At 45.7% G+C, this 17,500-nt stretch overlaps 2 protein-coding genes across 3 annotated transcripts in view; both read right to left on the reverse strand.

Moving 5' to 3' along the window:
- Window positions 1-6,621, reverse strand: part of lin9 (lin-9 DREAM MuvB core complex component) — an 11,961-nt gene extending 5,340 nt beyond the window's left edge. The window contains exons 1-8 of one of the 2 annotated variants that reach the window (XM_062550376.1): window positions 6,525-6,621; window positions 5,377-5,409; window positions 4,406-4,467; window positions 4,040-4,144; window positions 3,375-3,502; window positions 1,892-2,017; window positions 1,425-1,582; window positions 778-911 (exon numbers count right to left, since the gene is read on the reverse strand). In XM_062550376.1, coding sequence (XP_062406360.1) covers window positions 778-911; window positions 1,425-1,582; window positions 1,892-2,017; window positions 3,375-3,502; window positions 4,040-4,144; window positions 4,406-4,467; window positions 5,377-5,409; window positions 6,525-6,555 — 777 coding nt within the window. In that variant the 5' untranslated portion in view covers window positions 6,556-6,621. Of the gene's footprint in view, window positions 1-777; window positions 912-1,424; window positions 1,583-1,891; window positions 2,018-3,374; window positions 3,506-4,039; window positions 4,145-4,405; window positions 4,468-5,376; window positions 5,410-6,524 lie in introns of both variants that reach the window. The other variant, XM_062550375.1, reaches the window with a different exon arrangement.
- Window positions 6,622-7,024: 403 nt separating this feature from the next.
- Window positions 7,025-17,500, reverse strand: part of parp1 (poly (ADP-ribose) polymerase 1) — a 31,226-nt gene continuing 20,750 nt past the window's right edge. The window contains exons 14-23 of the mRNA XM_062550377.1: window positions 17,376-17,500; window positions 17,164-17,247; window positions 16,342-16,464; window positions 13,616-13,744; window positions 12,529-12,627; window positions 11,840-11,992; window positions 10,647-10,774; window positions 10,255-10,316; window positions 8,872-8,986; window positions 7,025-8,051 (exon numbers count right to left, since the gene is read on the reverse strand). The exon at window positions 17,376-17,500 is cut by the window's right edge and continues 4 nt beyond it. Of these exons, the coding sequence (XP_062406361.1) occupies window positions 7,970-8,051; window positions 8,872-8,986; window positions 10,255-10,316; window positions 10,647-10,774; window positions 11,840-11,992; window positions 12,529-12,627; window positions 13,616-13,744; window positions 16,342-16,464; window positions 17,164-17,247; window positions 17,376-17,500 (1,100 nt within the window). The 3' untranslated portion in view covers window positions 7,025-7,969. The remainder of the gene's footprint in view (window positions 8,052-8,871; window positions 8,987-10,254; window positions 10,317-10,646; window positions 10,775-11,839; window positions 11,993-12,528; window positions 12,628-13,615; window positions 13,745-16,341; window positions 16,465-17,163; window positions 17,248-17,375) is intronic.

Genomic DNA, 17,500 nt, shown 5'->3' on the forward strand with positions numbered 1-17,500 from the left:
GTGATCAACCCCAGTGGAACTCTGGTGGAACTGCAACCAAATTCAGTACAAATTTGGCTTAACAGGAAGTGAACAGGCTTTCCGTAGACGGGCTCTGGTGATACCGCAGCTAGCCTCACTGCTAACATAGCCAAGTCTGTCCATAGTGATACCGTAAGGACATCACTAGGTTAGCCTCGCCGCTAACCTAGCCAAGTCTGTCCATAGTGATACCGCAGCTAGCCTCGCCGCTAACATAGCCAAGTCTGTCCATAGTGATACCGTAAGGACATCACTAGGTTAGCCTCGCCGCTAACCTAGCCAAGTCTGTCCATAGTGATACCGTAGCTAGCCTCGCCGCTAACCTAGCCAAGTCTGTCCATAGTGATACCGTAGCTAGCCTCGCCGCTAACCTAGCCAAGTCTGTCCATAGTGATACCGTAGCTAGCCTCGCCACTAACCTAGCCAAGTCTGTCCATAGTGATACCGTAGCTAGCCTCGCCGCTAACCTAGCCAAGTCTGTCCATAGTGATACCGTAGCTAGCCTCGCCGCTAACCTAGCCAAGTCTGTCCAGTGATACCGTAGCTAGCCTCGCCGCTAACCTAGCCTAAGTCTGTTATGTCCTTAGTGATATGAAGTTTGTTCAAATGTTATTTTGAAGAATTAAAATGCTCTACATATGTCATCTGGCATAGGCTAACTGACTCATGAGGACTTCATAGTCAGGGACAGTGTGTGTGTGTGTGTGTGTGTGTGTGTGTGTGTGTGTGTGTGTGTGTGTGTGTGTGTACACTCACGAGGACTTCGTAGTCGGGGACGGTGTGTGTTCCCAGACCGCTACGGTCGAAGGTGACGCGGTAGGTGGCAGCGCTCGTGTCGACGGCGTCGATCTGACCAGTGAACAGCCCATCATGCACACCCCTCAGACGAGCTGATGAACACACACACACACACACACACACAGAGATTAAACCATAGGACTGGTCCTTACAAACAGCCAATCATGCACACCCCTCAGACAAGCTGATGAACACACACACACACACACACACACACACACACACACACACACACACACACACACACACACACACACACACACACACACACACACACACACACACACACACACACACACACACACAGAGATTAAACCATAGGACTGGTCCTTACAAACAGCCAATCATGCACACCACTCAGACGAGCTGATGAACACACACACACACACACAGATTAAACCATAGGACTGGTCTTTACAAACAGCCAATCATGCACACCCCTCAGACGAGCTGGAGAGATGAACACACACACACACACACACACACACCCACACACTCACCGGTGACTTTGGTGCCTATGATGAGGGGCATGGGGATCTCCTCGGGCAGGTCCTTACACACGGACACACACACACACACACACACACACACACACACACACTCACCGGTGACTTTGGTGCCTATGATGAGGGGCATGGGGATCTCCTCGGGCAGGTCCTTACACACGGACAGGTCTGTGATCTTGCGCTGCTGCAGCAGACGCATCTTCTGCCGCTTGGTCTTCAGCGCCGTCCGCTCCTCAGCAAAGAACGCAGAGGAACACCTGAGAGAGAGATGGAGAGAGAGAGAGAGAGATGGAGGGAGGAGAGAGAGAGATAGAGATGGAGAGAGAGAGAGGGAGGAGAGAGAGGGAGAGAGAGGGAGGAGAGAGAGAGAGAGAGGGAGGGAAGAAAGGGTTAATCTTGTGTGGATTAATGCCCATCTCAGGCCCTATGTGGGTGTGTGTGTGTGTGTGTGTGTGCGTGTGTGTACCGTCTGGGTTTTCCCATGAGTCTGCGGATGGTGCCTGTGTGTGTGTGTGTGTGTGTGTGTGTGTGTGTGTGTGTGTGTGTGTGTGCGCATGTGTGTGTACCGTCTGGGTTTTCCCATGAGTCTGCGGATGGTGCCCCACTCCACGCGTGTGAGCTTCCTGGTCTTCAGATGGGGGAACGAGTCCTTCAGGCACAGGCAGAAGTCATTGTCTCCCTCAAACAGCGGCCTACACACACACACACACACACACACACACACACACACACACACACACACACACACACACACACACACACACACACACACACACACACACACACACACACACACACACACACACACACACACACACAAGAAGGGAAATGTGGTTAGTCAGAGCTATGGCAGAAACACTATATTTAGCTTTTTGGGGGTGCAGTTATATCAAGCAGACAGCTTTCATCTATCTATAAATAACAAGAACGTCTGTGTGTGTCTCTTTTACTCGCGTATCCCTCCAGCTGTTTGTCTGATTCATCTCCAACATGGCAGGTGTCTGGCTACAGGCATGAGTAAGCACAGCCCCAGCTGTGGAGCAACTGGCTGGGGCACCTGCACCGTATGCCGGCGACCCGGGTTCGATTCCCGCCCCGTGGTCCTTTCCGGATCCCACCCCTGCTCCCTCTCCCATTCACTTCCTGTCAATTCTCCACTGTCTCTATCATTAAAGGCATAAAAAGCCCAAAAAATATACTTAAAAAAATTTAATAAAAAATGTAACGTTGTTTGAATAAGTAATGCAAAAGGTATCGTTGACTAGCGTTTAAACCACAGCGCCAGTGCAGTTTGACGTTGTTTGAATAAGTAATGCAAAAGGTATCGTTAACTAGCGCTTAAACCACAGCGCCAGTGCAGTTTGACGTTGTTTGAATAAGTAATGCAAAAGGCATCGTTAACTAGCGCTTAAACCACAGCGCCAGTGCAGTTTGACGTTGTTTGAATAAGTAATGGAAAAGGTACCGTTAACTAGCGCTTAAACCACAGCGCCAGTGCAGTTTGACGTTGTTTGAATAAGTAATGCAAAAGGTATCGTTAACTAGCGCTTAAACCACAGCGCCAGTGCAGTTTGACGTCGTTTGAATAAGTAATGGAAAAGGTACCGTTAACTAGCGCTTAAACCACAGCGCCAGTGCAGTTTGACGTTGTTTGAATAAGTAATGGAAAAGGTACCGTTAACTAGTGCTTAAACCACAGCGCCAGTGCAGTTTGACGTTGTTTGAATAAGTAATGGAAAAGGTACCGTTAACTAGCGTTTAAACCACAGCACCAGTGCAGTTTGACGTTGTTTGAATAAGTAATGGAAAAGGTACCGTTAACTAGCGCTTAAACCACAGCGCCAGTGCAGTCCCACTGATTGGTTCCCTTTTTTTAAAGACTCACTATCTCGTCTCAGTTTTTTCCAGACACTAACTCACCTGTCGATGTTGGAGTAGAAGCTCAGCTACCTGGCCAACTCACCTGTCGATGTTGGAGTAGAAGCTCAGCTACCTGGCCAACTCACCTGTCGATGTTGGAGTAGAAGCTCAGCTACCTGGCCAACTCACCTGTCGATGTTGGAGTAGAACCACTCGTAGATGCACCACTTGTGGGCTTTGGGCAGCTTGAGCAGGTTGCGTAGCCGCAGTCCGATCCGCTGAGACGCTCTCTTATCTGGAGTACCTACGCCCGCCAGCTTCTGTAAGGACACACACACACACACACACACACACACACACACACACACACACACACACACACACACACACACACACACACACACACACACACACACACACACACACACACACACACACACACACACACACACACACACACACACACAGGGCAGTTCCTAAGTGAGTGACCATTCTCACCTGAGGGGTAGGGGTAACTATCTCACCTGAGGGTTAGTGGTAACTATCTCACCTGAGGGGGAGGGGCGGTGGTGACTATCTCACCTGAGGGGCAGTGGTGACTATCTCACCTGAGGGGTAGGGGCAGTGGTAACTATCTCACCTGAGGGGCGGTGGTAACTATCTCACCTGAGGGGCGGTGGTAACTATCTCACCTGAGGGGCGGTGGTAACTATCTCACCTGAGGGGCAGTGGTGACTATCTCACCTGAGGGGCGGTGGTAACTATCTCACCTGAGGGGCAGTGGTAACTATCTCACCTGAGGGGGAGGGGCAGTGGTAACTATCTCACCTGAGGGGCAGTGGTAACTATCTCACCTGAGGGGCAGTGGTGACTCTCTGGCTCCTCCTAGGGGAACGGGTGGGTAACGGCCGCTCCTCCTCCTCACATGACAGACGAGTTCTCTTGGAGCTCCGCGTGGGCTGCCAAACGTAAACAAATAAATAGAACACACAAACATATAAATAAAAGATACAAACAAATAAACACAACACACATGGAATTTAGATGAAATACATTAACAAATAAACGCAACACACATGCCATGCAGATACAATACATAAACAAATAAATACAATACACCCACCATTAGTTAAAATACATAAACTACTCAAATAAATATAAACAACTCAAATTAACGTAAACAACTCAAATAAAGAGCTCTTATTGGTCAGAAATCTCACCGTCTCCAGGGAGGTCAGATTGCTCCGCCCTCTGGTGTTGTGGGATTTCAGCAAGCTCCCCTCTGGATGCAAACACAGACAAAACCAATCAATCAAGATCAATACAGACAACACTAATCAATCAGGATCAACACAGACAAAACCAATCAATCAAGATCAATAGACAAAACCAATCAATCAGGATCAACACAGACAAAACCAATCAATCAAGATCAATACAGACAAAACCAATCAATCAGGATCAACACAGACAAAACCAATCAATCAGGATCAACACAGACACAACTAATCAATCAATCAGGATCAACACAGACAAAACCAATCAATCAGGATCAATATGTTATGAGGTGAATTCCAAACAGTTATTGCAAACATACAATTTATTTGCTATATGTGCACTTCACCTTGCAGACACAAAATCAGAAAAAGACCTGAACATTGAGCTCAAAATCACAAGTTATTTGGGGGTCACCGAGGCCAGTGTGGCCCCAGCACACCCAGAGTTATCTCAGCTGGGGTTCGTATCGGCCCTGCAGCTGGACTACGCAAACTCCCATCATGCAAAGCACAGAAATCACACACAACAAACAAAGCACAGAAATCACACACAACAAACAAAGCACAGAAATCACACACAACAAACAAAGCACAGAAATCACACACAACAAACAAAGGGAGACCCAGGGAGAGGCTGTGACACTGGCCAAGTGACACCCAGAAACAGAAGGACTTCCAGTGGGAACTCACATACAGCATTTCAACTCTGTCTCCGACACATACAGCATTTCATTGCAAGACATCTGACACATACAGCATTTCATTGCAAGACATCTGACACCTACAGCATTGCATTGCTATATCTCTGATACAGTACATTACAGCCTGGGAGTGACACTTTAACAGTCATCTGAGAGACTGAAAGAGGCGATATCAGACAAATAAATGTGCATGATAGAGAACAGTCGACCTACCTCTGAGACTGACCAGGGCTTTGGCTGACGAGCCTGCAAAGCAAAAGGAAAGCACTTCATGTTGGACAGTAAAACCCCTTTAGTCATTCAGATTTGTTAACCCTGCCCTTTTAAAGTTGTGGAAACATAATCGTTGCCGTGTCAGAACTGACACCCCCCCCCCTCCCACACAACAACAACAACAACAACAACAACAACCAACACACTCTATCCATAGTTTATCACCCTCAGGCTGTCTAGACAGGGAAGAATATGGCCCTGTTGCAGATATGCAAATTGGTTAACGTCCAGTAACCCTGATTGTGGAAGATATGCAAAAAGGACAAGTAGCACACATCTAAGGGTCATTACAGTGTTTTTTTTCTCTCTCTTTCTTTCTCTTGTAATAGAGATAGAGATAACATGATTCAACATTCAATTCTTTGTTTACGTTGCACAATTGAAAATGTAAATATGTTTCGTCATTCGTGTTCATATCGTGGGCACGCCAGATTAGTTCGTTTCGAATATGCATTTAAAAATGCAGGCAAGTGGCATATACCACACTAACTTAATGTTGATTTAAAAACTACACATATGTGGTTGTCTTGAAAACAAATAGTTCTGCCAAGATTGCTGGTTTGCTAAACAGCTATCAGATGGCTTCCTAACACGGTTGTTATTGTTGATCTGTATCCTAAACCCACCAATCTATTAGCGGGCTCCGACGGGTGTTTGTTGACAGTTTTTGACTTCCCTCAAATATAAACTTAAACGACTTTTACTGCTATTTTGAGTTTTGATTGACGTCAAGCAAAAGACCCGCTGCAGAAAGGCTCCAAATGAATTATGCACTAACACCTGGTGTACCCACTGCCACACCAATATTATTTTTAGTAACTTTAGCTAGCTAGCCCAGTTAGCTGAGAGGTATACTTTAGGAAGCCTCCAAGGAAAAAGCTTGCTAGCAAGCTAGCTAGATGACAAGCTTGTCAGGGTCCTTAGCTAACTATCGCTAGCTACTTGTTCGCTCGTTGTGTTAATTATGTAGTTACATGGACCGTTTGTGAACTTGGACACGTCTCTTCACATATCCGTAACACGTCTTGCTTAATGGACATAAGTGTGAGTAGCACAACAATGTGCTGAAATTATTGTTTGATACTTACTCTCATCTAAAAGCTGCTCCATTTCCGCCATCTTGAATTAGCCGCGCCGCTTTTTCAAAGAGCATCTAGCGGTGTGCATTGTGGGAAAGCGGCAGGCAGGGAGGGCTGTTCGAACCGAAAACCATGCCGAAAACCCATTGCGGGATTTAATGTCACCACCTTTTTTTTGGATTTATAATGCTGTTTAACAACACGTTCGTAAATTTCCCATTAATATATATATAAATACACATTTTTTCAAAAATGGCCAGGCCTCAAACATGCTTACTCCATTAGCGCATGCAGCAGCATTCAACATGGCCTATGCAAAAGTCAGGTCGCAGGTTACAAATGTTTCTTTTCCACTGACCTGACCTGTGGAAAAGGTCTATGCATGTAACGTTACCGTCAAATGACCAGCGTTGTTGAGTTTGTGGACTTACATTACAAATATGTTTAAATTCCCTGAAGCGCTTCCAGAAAGCTGCAATTCAGTCCCACAGGTCCTTCTCATACTAAATAAAGAAATCAGGAGTGTGTCTGCTTTCACAATGCTCAGTTGTCTTTTATTATAAGCTTTTATCTAACAAAAACTTTGCTTACTTGTTTAATCTATTACTGTGCCAACTTTAACAGCAAAGGAGAGAGAAAAAACAGCAGTGGAACAGAGCAATGACAAAAGAAGACTTTTACTAGCGACCTGGTTTATAACAGTCTTACACCGGATTAGCTAGCATCAATAACATGTCATCAAATACATGGCATCTTACAGGACAAATCCAATGGAGAGTTGTTGTCTTCCTTCACAACAAATAAAAGTATACTGTACGTTGCCTTTTTCTACCAAAATACTATCAAACCTCAGTTTGAACCTTATTGTTGGAAGGTGGTGTCATATGAACTTACCAAAACCTAACAGGAAATTACAATGAAGAAAAACAAACCCTTTTGTTGACAGATAAATGACGGAAGACGGAAATAAATGGAAGACTCGTGTTGCTTTGACCATCGATGGGAATAGCTTTTCCCACCTGTATCAAGCTAACCATTCTGAGATTATTTAAATGGGAAGATAGCTTATCCTCTAAAGGGTCCTATTCCCCTGTTAAACGGAGGGCAATCCCAACACAGCAAGTAAGGGGAGGCTTGCGGACATCTTGCTAAGCCTACCCATAGCTAACGCTAACGGCAGCGCCTATGAGCCATGTACAAGTATACAGTATCACAGATGAGGAGGCAGGATGGGCATGAGTGTGTTTGGTAAATTCCTGCATCTTCAGTTCCTGGGGATGGCGTGCGTGCGTGTGTGTGTGTGTGTGTGCGTGTGTGTGTGTGTGTGTGTGTGTGCGTGTGTGTGTGTGTGTAGCAGGGCCCAGTGGGGGGCCAGTGGTGATGTCCAGGTCCACAGGATCCCCATCCCATGGGCTGAGATCAGAGGTGAAAGGTCAAAGGTGAGGTGCCCGTCCTCACCACAGGGACGTCTGGTAGTTGAAGCGGATCTTCAGCAGGTACTTGAGGTTCACCTGAGCGACGTCGTACACAATGTATCTGAGGAGGGGCGGTTAAGGGAAACACGTCTAGTAGAGGGAAAGGGGTGACAGCACCCCAACACAGCAGCAGCATAAACAAACAAATAAACAAACAAACAAATAAACATGGCATCACCAAACACATTTATCCCTCCATAGCATGCATCCATAGTATCCATCCATCCATCCATCCATCCCTGCATAGCATTCATCCATCCATCCATTTCTGTAGCTAGAGGTTAATAACATGGCATCATCAAGTATCTATCTATCTATCTGTTTATTGTTTATATAGCTATTCTCCCTACTGTAGTCTAACCAACCTTTTGATATTCTTCACTGTGAAATTAATTATTGTATTGTTTTTATTTGTATGTCGCTTTGGACAAAGGCGTCTGCCAAATAGCCACAACCATAGCCATAGCCATAGCCATAACCATAGCCATAACCATAGCCACAACCATAGCCACAACCATAGCCATAGCCATAGCCATAGCCATAGCCATAGCCATAGCCACAACTATAGCCATAGCCACAACTATAGCCATAGCCACAACCATAGCCATAGCCACAACCATAGCCATAACCATAGCCACAACCATAGCCATAGCCATAGCCATAGCCATAGCCACAACCATAGCCACAACCATAGCCATAGCCATAGCCATAACCATAGCCATAACCATAGCCATAGCCATAACCATAGCCACAACCATAGCCATAGCCACAACCATAGCCATAGCCACGTAACGCCACTGCGGGCATCAGAGCTGTGGTCAGCCGTCTGGTCAGCCGTCTGGTCGGCCACCCGTCGGGGCTCCCAGGAGAGGAAAGGATACTCGTTGTACAGCAGGCTGGTGTCCTCTATGTTGGTGGTGGAGCCCTTGCCCAGCGGCACGTCCACGCCGTCCAGCTTCACCGTGGCACTGGGGTCCGGCGCGGTTCTGCCCACGCCTGGGCATCACGGGAGAGGGAGAGGGAGCGTCACACAACACAACCAGGGCATCACGGGAGAGGGAGCGTCAGACAACACAACACAACACAACACAACACAACACAACACAACACAACACAACACAACACAACACAACACAACACAACACAACACAACACAACACAACCAGGGCGCGCGCGACAATAGGGAGCGTCAGACAACACAACCAGGGCATCACGGGAGAGGGAGCGTCAGACAACACAACCAGGGCATCACGGGAGAGGGAGCGTCACACAACACAACCAGGGCGCATGCGACAATAGGGAGCGTCACACAACACAACCAGGGCGCATGCGACAATAGGCCGGCGCGTCAATAGTACTTGTAGACATTCCCATGAATTACAAGGTGGCTGCTGACATTATAAAATGTCAGATAGCGTATGCTATTATGTTATTAATGTCAGATAACGCATACTGTTTGATGCTATAACATGTCAGATAACATATGCTATTATGATGTTATAACATGTCTTATACCACTGCTTGGTCAAATTTCCTATTGTGATGCGCTGTTTGGAACGTGCATTATTTTTCTTTATTATACGGCTCTCTAGAATGTTGAGGGAGCTCCCATTCACTTTGAATGGGCCTCTCAACGTTCTACCGGTCCGTTATATTTGCATAATGACCGCTCCGAAGGTATAATGACCGCTGCCAATGGCAACGGGTTCACTCCGCTATAGTTGTTGCGGAAGCCACGAAACGGTAGCCAAGTCATTGCTAAAGACACATTGAGAAGTTTATTTTCTCGTTTTGGCAAGTAGCCATATAATAAGCGCGATAATGTATAGAACGCCGGTCATTATCTGAAAATAATTCCCTTCAGTACGAAGCAAAACCCCTCCGCTGCGCGTCGGGGTTCTGTCCGTCCTGTCGGGAATTATTTTCCGATAATGACCGGCGTTCTATACATTATCCCTTTTATATCCATTTATAGGAAAATAATGCACTTATCGAAGTGTAAAGTCCCCTTCGCCTGCGGCGTCGGGTCCTTATTACCACTTCGAACGTGCATTATTTTCCTATAAACGCACGGCGCGTCGTTGATTATCCCTTACATATAACGCATACTGTGTGATGTTAAAACATAGCAGATAACATATGCTGTATGATGTTATTAATGTCAGATAACACATGCTGTATGATGTTATTAATGTCAGATAACACATGCTGTATGATGTTATTAATGTCAGATAACGCATGCTGTGTGTGTTTCGTTTCCTCACCTTTAACACTGTGTTTACCCTTCGGTACTTTTGTGACGTGTGATGCTTTCTTCAGCTCATGCCTGTTGAGAAACAAGTGCATAAGCATTTAAACAAGTGCCAAAAAGAGTATAACCAATAAACACAATTATTCCACTGGACTTCACGCCGTGCGGTTATTCAAAGTTAATGCACTTTTCTAGACGGAACGTCCCTCCGCTTCGCGTCGGGCCGTATCACCGTCTAGAACGTGCATTGACTTTGAATAACAGCACGGCGTGTCGTCCATTATCCCGTACATATACACACAAACAAACAAACAAACAAACAAACAAACAAACAAACAAACAAACATACACACAGAGTTCTAACCCATCTGTTAACACACACACACACACACACGGAACACTCACATGTTGCCGAGGGCGACGTCGGCCAGGAGGATGAGACCGACCGGGTCGGCCTGGGAGGTGTGGCAGTAGTTGGCGCTCTTGGACACCATGTCGGCGAAGTACACACCTTTACCAAACATGTAACCCGTCTGCAAACAGGCCACACACACACACACACACACACACACACACACACAGATTAAAAATCAAATGTCTGGGAAGCACTTTCAGTCTTTTTTGACACTGATGGATGAGGGAACGTGTGTGGAACCCAACACTGATGGATGCAGAACGTGTGTGGAACCTAACACTGATGGATGCAGAACGTGTGTGGAACCTAACACTGATGGATGAGGGAACGTGTGTGGAACCTAACACTGATGGATGTGGAACCTAACACTGATGGATGCAGAACGTGTGTGGAACCTAACACTGATGGATGCAGAACGTGTGTGGAACCTGAGCACCACAGCATGACGAAGAGCAGCAAGAGGAAGAGGAAGGAGTGACCATAAATGGCGGTTCATTTACACCTTTATGCTAAATTCAGCGTGTGCTGACTGGAGGACTCTGCAGTCTGGTCCATGATCACAGTCACAGCTATGACCATGTATCTACCTCTAGCATTGTCCACCCTGTGACTGTGGTCATATATCTGTTGTGTTGTCCTCCCTGTGACTGTGGTCATATATCTGTTGTGTTGTCCACCCAGTGACTATGGTCATGTTTCTGTTGTGTTGTGTTGTCCAGTCTGTGACTGTGGTCATGTTTCTGTTGTGTTGTGTTGTCCAGTCTGTGACTGTGGTCATGTTTCTGTTGTGTTGTCCAGTCTGTGACTGGCATGTGCCTGTTGTCATGACCACCCTGTGACTGTGGTCATGTATCTGTTGTGTTGTCCACCCTGTGACTGGCATGTGCCTGTTGTCATGACCACCCTGTGACTGTGGTCATGTATCTGTTGTGTTGTCCACCCTGTGACTGGCATGTGCCTGTTGTCATGACCACCCTGTGACTGTGGTCATGTTTCTGTTGTGTTGTCCAGTCTGTGACTGGCATGTGCCTGTTGTCATGACCACCCTGTGACTGTGGTCATGTTTCTGTTGTGTTGTCCAGTCTGTGACTGGCATGTGCCTGTTGTCATGACCACCCTGTGACTGGCATGTGCCTGTTGTGTTGACCCCCCCTGCAGCAGGGGGCGCTGTGGCGCTACGTACCACTGGTGCCTCGGGCGGCGCGATGCGCAGACCCTGCGACAGGATGCCGGCGTAGTTGGTGGCGCGGGAGCCGTGCCACAGTAGCTGGCGGTTATGGAGCTCCTCGAACGGACGGAAGCGCTGGTACTCGCCCTCCCGCACCACCTTAAAGATCTGCAGGAAACAGCGCCCATTTACACTCAGACATTTACATCCCCTATAATCAGTTCTCCACATTTACATCCACTATAACCAGTTCTCCACATTTACACTCAAACATTTACATCCACTATAATCAGTTCTCCACATTTACACTCAGACATTTACATCCACTATAATCAGTTCTCCACATTTACACTCAGACATTTACATCCACTATAATCAGTTCTCCATATTTACACTCCGACATTTACATCCACTATAATCAGTTCTCCATATTTACACTCCGACATTTACATCCACTATAATCAGTTCTCCATATTTACACTCCGACATTTACATCCACTATAATCAGTTCTCCACATTTACACTCCAGACATTTACATCCACTATAACCAGTTCTCCACATTTACACTCCGACATTTACATCCACTATAATCAGTTCTACTCCACCTTAAACATCTGCAGAGAAACATTCACAGCTATGGTCCAACAGCATTCAACATCATATGTGATATACAACTGTGTGTGTGTGTGTTTGAGGATCTCACCTCTTCCACCTCCAGAGTGTAGGTGTTGTGTGTGGCAGCATGTGTGTTCTTCACATACTGTTGGATGAGCTGAGCTTCATGTGAAGACTGATCAACAACCTGCAAAACACACACACTATTACGTAGAGCTCACAGATCCCACACACAGATAAACTGCATTTTCCATTATGTACAGGGTAAGGCATTTCCGAGGGACTTTTTAAGTGGTGCCAGGATATGCTCTTTCAGTCTTTAGCAGAGCAGAGAGTTTACTTCAATCTTTGTTCTGAGTTCCTTGTAGTTACAGGCATTCAATATCGCTTTGGTATTTCTGGTCTCTAGACTCTAGAGCGCCAACTAGAGGTACTTCTATAGCTACTGCGTTAATAGAGCTTACCCCCTGGTGTTTTTTTCTTTTTTGTAGTTGATGGAATTACCATGATCAGCATTTTGAATCTCTCTTAGTTATCAAGCTGACCTCTATGCTTTTTAAGTCTGTCATAGTTGAATAGTTAGGAGTTTTGGACGTAGGCCCTCATTTCCAACTTAGTCGGGGTGATATAGGCCGCTGGAGACGGTTTTCAGCGCATTTCATCCCGTCCTTAACCTGCCTTTGCTAAGCTGGTGCTGAGCTAACGCAATTCAACGGTAACATCCAGCCTGCCACTAAACATTCTTTACCCACTCCACACAACACCCGAAACAAATTCATTTTCTTTTGAGTTTCTCGTAGTTTATGACAGCTAACCTCGGTCTTACTTCTGAATTTCTCTCATAACTGATGAGTGCTTACCTCGATCTTACTTCTGAATTTCTCTCATAACTGATGAACGCTTACCTCGATCTTACTTCTGAATTTCTCTCATAACTGATGAGCGCTTACCTCGATCTTACTTCTGAATTTCTCTCATAACTGATGAGCGCTTACCTCAATCTTTGTTTTGAATTTCTCTCATAACTGATGAGCGCTTACCTCGATCTTACTTCTGAATTTCTCTCATAACTGATGAGCGCTTACCTCGATCTTACTTCTGAATTTCTCTCATAACTGATGAGCGCTTACCTCGATCTTTGTTTTGAATTTCTCTCATAACTGATGAACGCTTACCTCGATCTTTGTTCTGAGCTTCTCGTAGTTGATGTCGATGGGGTCCTTCTTGTTGTCCTCTGCTCCTCCGCGCAGCAGGCTGTAGGCCACCTCGATGTCCAGCAGATTGTCCAGCATCTGGACCTTGGCCTTGGGGACAGAGTGTGCACAATTACATACAGAAGTACACACTCCCACCTTATTACTTTATTTAAAGTACATTTTAATCAGCTGACAAGCCATCAAGATATCTGAAGGCCTTAAAGGAATAGTTCGGAATTTTGGACATAGGACCTCATTTCCAACTTTACCGAGGTGATATAGGTCGGTGGAGACCGTTTTTATCGCGTTTAGCCCCTTCCTTCAGTTGCAGCGTCCCCCTTTGCTAACGCTGGTTTTGAGCTAACACATTTCTACGGTAACATCAGTCTGACATCAACAACAGTCTTACTCACTCCACCGCACACCCGAGACAAGTCAATTAAATCGTCGGACTATCGATATACATGTCCGTGTTGATAGAATAATTTTAGAAATAAAACTAACCTTGCAACTCAATGATTTATTACATTTTGAGGGACTAGTTTCTCAATATCAATCCGCCACTGCCATACAGGGAACAAAGTAGGCTATTGCAATGCGATGCAAGGTTCGTTTTATTTCTAACATGGTTCTATCAACACTAGGCATGTGCATCGATAGTCTGACGTTAAAATGTATTTGTTTCGGGTGTTCTGTGGAGTGTTTTCAGTGGCAGGCTGGATGTTACCGTTGACTTGCGTTATCTTGGCACCAGATTAGCACGAGATGAACGCTGCAACTCATAGGAAGGGCAGAAATTCACTGAAAATGGTCTTCACCGACCTATATCACCCAGACTGAGTTGGAAATGAGGTCCTATGTCCAAAATTCCGAACTATTGCTTTAAATCAGCGCTGGCTAGCGCGCGGGGTCCTGAGGGCCGGTGCCGTGTGTGTGTGTATATAGTAGATGGTGTTGATGTGTGAGTGTGTGTAGTATATGGTGTTGATGTGTGAGTGTGTGTATAGTAGATGGTGTTGATGTGTGAGTGTGTGTAGTATATGGTGTTGATGTGTGAGTGTGTGTAGTAGATGGTGTTGATGTGTGAGTGTGTGTAGTAGATGGTGTTGATGTGTGAGTGTGTGTAGTATATGGTGTTGATGTGTGAGTGTGTGTATAGTATATGGTGTTGATGTGTGAGTGTGTGTATAGTATATGGTGTTGATGTGTGAGTGTGTGTAGTATATGGTGTTGATGTGTGAGTGTGTGTATAGTAGATGGTGTTGATGTGTGAGTGTGTGTAGTAGATGGTGTTGATGTGTGTGTGTGTGTAGTATATGGTGTTGATGTGTGTGTGTGTGTAGTATATGGTGTTGATGTGTGAGTGTGTATAGTATATGGTGTTGATGTGTGAGTGTGTGTATAGTAGATGGTGTTGATGTGTGAGTGTGTGTAGTATATGGTGTTGATGTGTGAGTGTGTGTAGTATATGGTGTTGATGTGTGAGTGTGTGTATAGTAGATGGTGTTGATGTGTGAGTGTGTGTAGTAGATGGTGTTGATGTGTGTGTGTGTGTAGTATATGGTGTTGATGTGTGTGTGTGTGTAGTATATGGTGTTGATGTGTGAGTGTGTATAGTATATGGTGTTGATGTGTGAGTGTGTGTATAGTAGATGGTGTTGATGTGTGAGTGTGTGTAGTATATGGTGTTGATGTGTGAGTGTGTGTATAGTAGATGGTGTTGATGTGTGTGTGTGTATAGTATATGGTGTTGATGTGTGAGTGTGTGTAGTATATGGTGTTGATGTGTGAGTGTGTGTATAGTAGATGGTGTTGATGTGTGAGTGTGTGTATAGTAGATGGTGTTGATGTGTGAGTGTGTGTATAGTAGATGGTGTTGATGTGTGAGTGTGTGTAGTATATGGTGTTGATGTGTGAGTGTGTGTAGTATATGGTGTTGATGTGTGAGTGTGTGTATAGTAGATGGTGTTGATGTGTGTGTGTGTGTATAGTAGATGGTGTTGATGTGTGAGTGTGTGTAGTATATGGTGTTGATGTGTGAGTGTGTGTAGTATATGGTGTTGATGTGTGTGAGTGTGTATAGTAGATGGTGTTGATGTGTGAGTGTGTGTATAGTAGATGGTGTTGATGTGTGAGTGTGTGTAGTATATGGTGTTGATGTGTGAGTGTGTGTATAGTAGATGGTGTTGATGTGTGAGTGTGTGTAGTATATGGTGTTGATGTGTGAGTGTGTGTAGTAGATGGTGTTGATGTGTGAGTGTGTGTATAGTAGATGGTGTTGATGTGTGAGTGTGTGTAGTATATGGTGTTGATGTGTGAGTGTGTATAGTAGATGGTGTTGATGTGTGAGTGTGTGTAGTATATGGTGTTGATGTGTGAGTGTGTATAGTAGATGGTGTTGATGTGTGAGTGTGTGTAGTATATGGTGTTGATGTGTGAGTGTGTGTAGTAGATGGTGTTGATGTGTGAGTGTGTGTAGTATATGGTGTTGATGTGTGAGTGTGTATAGTAGATGGTGTTGATGTGTGAGTGTGTGTAGTATATGGTGTTGATGTGTGAGTGTGTGTAGTATATGGTGTTGATGTGTGAGTGTGTGTAGTATATGGTGTCGATGTGTGAGTGTGTGTATAGTAGATGGTGTTGATGTGTGAGTGTGTGTAGTATATGGTGTTGATGTGTGAGTGTGTGTATAGTAGGTGCCGTACCTGGATGTAGTCGAGGTTGTTGAGGAGAGGCGGCTTCTTCATGCCAAAGTCGTGCGGGATGAGCGTGTAAAAGCGATTGGACAGATCCAGAATGGTGGATTCTGAAGCACTGTCTGAGACCGCCTGTCAGAGGAGATGAATGGAGATTCATGAATATATAATAAAAAATCCAACATAAGGTTATCCTTCACAACCATGACCATGACAGAGACTTGTGATTGTGTGAGAGCAAGATGGCGGTGTGGAAAGCGTGATTAGCATTGCGTGTGCTAATGATGTTGTGGAGTGCGTATGTGCAGTAACCATGACAGACTTGTGATTAGCATAGCGCATGTAGTGCGTAAGGGCAGTGATTAGCATTGCGTGTGCTAATGATGTTGTGGAGTGCGTAGGTGCAGTAACCATGACAGAGACTTGTGATTAGCATAGTGTGTGCTAAATGGCGTGATTAGTATTGCGTGTGCTAAATGGCGGTGTGGAGTGTGTGATTAACACTGCGTGTGCTAAATGGCGGTGTGTAGTGCGTAAGGGCAGTGATTAGCATAGCGTGTGCTAAATGGCGGTGTGGAGTGTGTGATTAGCATTGCGTGTGCTAAATGGCGGTGTGGAGTGTGTGATTAGCTATGCGTGTGCTAAATGGCGGTGTGACTAGCATAGTGTGTGCTAAATGGCGTGATTAGCACTGCGTGTGCTAAATGGCGGTGTGATTAGCATAGCGTGTGCTAAATGGCGGTGTGATTAGCATAGCGTGTGCTAAATAGCGGTGTGATTAGCATAGCGTGTGCTAAATAGCGGTGTGGAGTGTGAGAGGGCGTAAGTGACCTGCTGGACTTCGCTGAGGAGGGCGTAGGCGTTCTGGATCTGCCTCTTGCTCAGCTTTCCCAGAGGCATCTTCTGCAGGTCGATCTGGAGGGGGGAGGAGTCACAGCATGACATCACATCTCACGGGGAGAACACATCATGACATCACAGGTCACAGGTGGAAATCACAGCAAGGAACAGAACACACACTCAGTGTGGTGTGTATATATTACCTCGAACTCCACCATGGCCTTCTTCATGCTCTCCACGTCGAAGATGGTGCGAATCAGCTCCTGCACGGGCTTGGCCAGCTTAGAGTGTGTGCCTGCACTGGCGGTCAACTTCTTCACCGCTTCCT

This window comes from Sardina pilchardus, chromosome 12, assembly GCF_963854185.1.
Source record: "Sardina pilchardus chromosome 12, fSarPil1.1, whole genome shotgun sequence".
NCBI lineage: Eukaryota > Metazoa > Chordata > Actinopteri > Clupeiformes > Clupeidae > Sardina > Sardina pilchardus.